This window comes from Loa loa, assembly GCF_000183805.2.
Source record: "Loa loa unplaced genomic scaffold supercont3.227, whole genome shotgun sequence".
Taxonomy (NCBI): domain Eukaryota; kingdom Metazoa; phylum Nematoda; class Chromadorea; order Rhabditida; family Onchocercidae; genus Loa; species Loa loa.
In genome coordinates this window covers 28,530-34,262 of record NW_018108407.1, presented here as the reverse complement: position 1 = coordinate 34,262, position 5,733 = coordinate 28,530, and the positions used below count along the sequence as shown (strand labels likewise).

The 5,733-nt window shown below is 34.0% G+C and overlaps 1 protein-coding gene across 1 annotated transcript; it reads left to right on the top strand.

Moving 5' to 3' along the window:
• Window positions 1-287: 287 nt before the first annotated feature.
• Window positions 288-5,522, top strand: LOAG_12070 (WD-repeat protein 22; the record flags this gene model as incomplete). The annotated part of the gene is made up of 13 exons (XM_020448475.1): window positions 288-543; window positions 888-1,014; window positions 1,379-1,496; window positions 1,830-1,929; window positions 2,011-2,113; window positions 2,429-2,564; window positions 3,009-3,165; window positions 3,331-3,449; window positions 3,664-3,810; window positions 4,141-4,248; window positions 4,510-4,626; window positions 5,048-5,147; window positions 5,512-5,522. Exons 1-13 carry the CDS (start codon window positions 345-347, stop codon window positions 5,520-5,522), a joined length of 1,542 nt encoding a protein of 513 aa, XP_020301384.1. The 5' UTR covers window positions 288-344.
• Between the last annotated feature and the right edge of the window lie 211 nt (window positions 5,523-5,733).

Below are 5,733 nucleotides of genomic sequence, written 5' to 3'. Positions count from 1 at the left end.
GTCGTTGTTGTTGTTGTTGTCGTTGTTGTTGTTGTCGTTGTTGTTGTTGTCGTTGTTGTTGTTGTCGTTGTTGTTGTTGCTGTTGTTGTTGCTGTTGTTGTTGCTGTTGTTGTTGCTGTTATTATTGCTGTTGTTACTGTTGTTGTTCGTTTTCTCCTTTCTGCGCAATCATTGTTCTTCGTCTCTTTACTTCACACATTCATCATCGAGTAATGTGTCTCACTGTTGTCGTTTTTTTTTTTTATTAAAGATTTAATTATCATAGTGCTAAATTCTTTTAAATTTCCTTTTAGAATCTATCTGAAGGCTGGTAACCATAGAAGTTGGTCGGATCGTCCGAAGGTATGGTGGGTATAGTTGAGAAGCAGCATGCTGTTAGTGGATTTTTTCGACGTAAACAATTTGGTCAAAATGTACATAACTCATGGGAATTCCCCTTTCTTCATCTTCCCAACAGAAATATCTATCAGAAGGATGTCAAAGGTCATTACGGTTGTGTAAATGCTATCGAAGCATCAACGGACGAAAATTTTTTAGCTAGCGGTAAGTCACCTGTTTTTATTCTTGTCTATTTTTCTCTTTCACTATTATTTATAAAAAAAAAAGGCTTCAATAATTAAGAGACAAAAGACACGACTATTATGAGCTTCTCGTGTAACACATATATTCTAAGCCGTTTAATGATATTTTCTTGCGATATTTTTTATGACATATTATTTATAGCAAAACAGTTTCAGGTAATCTTTTTTAAAAGGTGCAATTCTTTCTAAGTTACTTTCCCGTCTTTTATCTTGTTACAGAGAAATTGGTTCGCATTAGGGAAAAATGGTAAAGTTGCTGGGCTTACAACTCTTTCAGTTAAAATTCTAAAATAAACATCATTATAGGTGGCGATGATCGACGAGTGTTAATGTGGAAACTTAACGATGTGCAAGTGATGGAAAGCCCGAAGCCTGTAGCTGTTATGAGACAAATGCATTATTCTAACATATTTTCTGTTGGGTTTTCCAACAAGTTTGTTTTTTACATTTTTCTTCTTTCTTTTTCGAATTGCAATTTTTTTTCAGAAACAAATTTCTGGATTACAGCTTAAAGATTTTATAGAAGCGGAACGTTTGTAGAAAGTGAATCTACTAGTACGTAAGATGGGTTATTAATTAGAGGAAAAATATCGTCAAATATTTACGAGATCTACAACTTAGCATAATTAAGCAGGATTTATCAATGGGATGAGATCAAAAGATAGTTTTGGTGCCTTTATAGCGTGCCTTTTCTGTTTAATGCCTTATGATTGTTTCTGATACTACTCTGCATCTCATAATAAAGTTGTCTTGTATGAGTTGTATGTGATGTGAACATTATTCACGATATTTTTCAGATGTGAAAGACTTTATTCAGCTGGGAATGATTCGTTTTTGTACGCTCATGATATTGCTACAACCAGTGTATTACATCGTTTTAGAGCTGATGAGCCTATTTATAATGTGGCTGTAAATGTAAGATTATATTATTAAAATGGACTAGGTTTGCTCAAATATAGATAACAACGAACTACGACATCCAAAAGAATGACTTTATCTTATCTTAGATATGATATTTCACAAACTAAATCATTAGGATATATAGATCTTCAGTATATTATTCGTGATGTTTTGAACTGTTGTTGGAGTGTTCTGCACATTCGAGTAGACATAAATCGGTTGATCATTTGGCTCTTTTTTAGCGGTAGTCTGTAACATCGGTATGTGACGAAACTCTACATTACAATCAAATTTCCCAAACATCACATCAACAGTATGTTCAAACTACTGTAACATGTTTTTTTCTAGCCTAAAGATGATTCAGTGATAATGTCTGCCTCAGAGGATGGAAAAGTTCGTTTGTATGATTTGCGAGGAGGTGAAGAAACGCTTGCGGTTGAAAGCTCAGGTTATTTAGTTGTCGGTCTCTTAGAGATTTCATTTAACCAAAATTGGATTGGAATAGCTCTAATAGTAATTAAACTTTCAGGAACGATGTATTGTGCCCAGTTCAATCCCCGACAAGTGCACATCATATCGGTCTGTAATGGGCGTGATGGCTTGTCACTGCATGACATCCGTAAACTTGACAGGTTCGGAACCCTTCCTCATTTTTTCTTTTTTTTTGAATGAAATGGTATTGTTAAACAAAAGTAATTACAGCGCCCTTACTAGGAAGCGTATAAAGTAACTGGAAGAAATCTTATGATAAGGCAGACATACTGTCAGATATTCTTAATAAAGGGGAAACATGTTGGAGAAATACTTTTTTGGAGAAAAGGTCGTCGTAAATTCCACTGCAATTTATAGTTGTTTTAAATGGGATCTTATTGATGGCAAATGCACCGTATTGTTTATTCATCTAAAAGTACTCAAATGTTTAAATTTAATGACTTTCAAAATTTCAGCCCTTGTTTCCAGTTTGATCAGTTAACTAGAGCACGTGTAAATTTGAATATTAGTTCTGTTATGTATGGTCAGTGGAGTGACGATGGGGAAGCTATTTTTGCCACGCGTAGCCGTACTTCACCCATATTGTATGACGTATGTTTTATTAAAATATCATTGTTTGCAGTGAAAATTTTTGTATCTGTGTTGGACTGTGGATTGCTATCCGATTTTTCGTGTCACTTAGTTAATTTATTCAGGGAAGATACTTATATAGCCATCACTCAACTTAGAAATAATCCAAAAACAGAGTTACAATGATCTTATTATTAGACTACTACCAGCTTTTTTCTTTTGAATGACTTGAGCATATATTTGTGATTTTACACATTAAAGTAAGGTCTCAGCTATAAGTGAAATTAAATTTGAAAGGATGTCTTTTAATATTAGTTGTTATTAATTATTGTTGGCTAACAAGCTTAGTCCTTTTTGAGGAGATTTGGTTGAATAGTGGAGTATTTTTTTTTACCTCTTTAATAGGATTCTTTCTCAGCCAATTTAGTTTACACTTTATGTAATTCCCGGTTAAACATATTCAAGTTAAATGGTGGCGGCAGTGTGGAATTCAACGATCAGAATTACCTAAATTCCTGCACAGTTAAATCATGTTCATTTATAAGTCGCGATCTAGTAATGACTGGTTCTGACGATTGGAATATATATATTTGGAAAGTGCCTGAGGACCGAGAAACTGTTGGTAAAAAGTTTTTTCTTCAGGAATTAGTTAAATATGGCATAGTTCTATACGTATAATGATTTGGTGTAAAAAGAATTTACTTCTAGTTTTGATCGAAGACATATTCTTTATTACGTGACTATTTGTGTTGAAGTAATTTATGCATTTTGCTAATATTTTTTTTAGGACAAACCGTGGATAAGGCCTATAGGGTTTTAGAAGGTCATCGGTCGATTGTCAATCATGCACGTTACAGTTCTTTGAACAGGCTTTTGTTCTCATCGGGAGTGGAAAAGATTATCAAAGTAATCACTAGAATTTCTGTTTCAAATTGCAATTATTCGACTCTTGTAGAATTTATTCTAAGTTTTGCCAACATAGTATATTTTTGATCACAATTTGATACCATTCTGTGAAAGCATATGCATTCACGCCATTTACTAAGTTTTGTAGTATGCAATCAGGTAGTTGCAATGGCACAAACTTTTGCTATTCGAGATGATATATACTTTTGTTCAGTTATGGAGCGCATGGGATTTGAATGGCTTCTATTTGGAGCCGAGAAGACGAAGCATAATACCAAGTACGGATTATTCTGATCCAGGGAATGGTGACAGTGTCGATGAGGATATCAATATGCTTGCATTTTTCGATCTCCTCACTACTGTTCGTGGAAAGTTTTCCTTACTATGCCAGATATAAACAGAAAAAAAATCTCAAAGTTTTGCTTTTGAAATTGAATTTTATTTTGGAACCAATTGCTTCGTGGTCAAAATATGACCAGGATTCTGGTTTCTTTATTGAATTAAAGATTATATTACGTCGTAAAGAATAAAAAAAAAGAAATTAAATTATAATACGCTGTAAAGAATAAAGGCGAAGGTTTGGGTTTATTCTTTCAAACTGAATAAATGTTGCTTTTACCGTCTAAGCTCCTCAGTTTCTATTTAAGGATAAAATGCCTGAATTGATAAAACTTATAGATTGTACTTCCAGAGTGGCATTGATGAAGAAGGTCCAGAGGATGGTTTTCACGATCTATTGGAAAATGATGCGAGCAATGATCGAATGATATTAGCAGCGAGATTAATGCAAAATGCTCAGGTACGCTTTGCACTTTTCTGTTGTTTTTCTGTTTTCCGTTTTAATAACTTAAAAAATGATTCATAACACTCAGCTGTTGCTTCAGTGAGGAATCGCATAGCCATAAGTTAATAAAAGGACTTGATTATACCGTTCGACACGATCTGGATGTTTTTGCGGGTTTTTTTCTCTTATTTTTCCCTATACAAACTTTTAACTATATTTGAAATAAAATTTTAATAAAATATTTTCGAAATTGTCACTTCTTTTTTTTCATTTGAGAATCATGATGACGATGAGGATGGGAGTGGTCAGGACGATGATAATGGAAGTGGTGATGCAGGATTACAGCACCTAGAAGATAGATTAATTCTAGCGCGCCTCAGGAGAAGGGCTGAGGTCAGCTTCTTTGCTATGTTCAAACGATTTCTAGCTGTTTATTTAATTGACATACAAATTATCCTTTTGAAAAATGCGCAAGTGGTAATGCAGGGTTACAGCATCTAGAAGATTTCTTTTTTCCTGAAGAAGCGAAAAAGCACAAAAGTTTTTGAGACTAATCCAAACTCTCTAATGTTTAGAAGTTGAAAGAAGACAGAAAATGGCTCGCAACTGCTAAGCCCAAAACTTCTTCTCTAATCCACCATGTTACTAAGTTACTGATGAAAGGAAATTAGAAGCGCTCTTTAATCGAGCGGGAAATGGATGGAGAGTTGGTATATGTAATGTCTTGAATATTTAAGCTACTCCACTTTTTGAGTTTGATAACCTCATATAATAGAGCCAACATCTAAATTATTTACATATGATTAAATCTCAGGGAACGGTATATGTAGTATCGTCTCCAGAAATGTCGGAACCGGAATTGTTGCCGGAGGAAGGGTCATCCGAAAATGACAGTTCTCAACGGATTACCAATGGTAGGTTTAAATTAGCATTCGTTTGTGTTTTTTGACGGTTAGAAATTTAAGTAATTGATATATTAGTTGGGCATTTTTAGTCCTGATATTGTTATCTTCTTTCAAAATGCAACACTCATATATTAGCGTCATTGCTTTTGTTTTCTTCCAAAATCCAGCGATGCTAAGTTGCAAGCAATATGGTAAAGCTGAAACAGAACATTTTTTTTGAAAAATCTTAGGTAGGCGCCCAGAAGTGGGTGCTACTTCTTATTCGACTAAAATTAAAGCTGTTTTTGCTACAGATTGCTCTAATCGTAGGGTTACTGGAATAGACACTGACGACCATTTGTCACTTCCAATCTACAGTTCTCTTTTTTTTCAGCCGATACGTAATAGGATCAGCATTTCCTGGAACGTGTTGCCTCATTATTAGGTATTTTAATTATTTTTTCAAAATAGTGTTTTAAATTACATTTTTGTTACATTGTTTCACTTTTTCATAGCCATTCTACTGTTTTCTGCACATTACAATACCTAAATTCTTGTACCACGTGTAAATTGCTCTTCATTATTATATTCATGGATTGCATTTCTTCCTTTATTT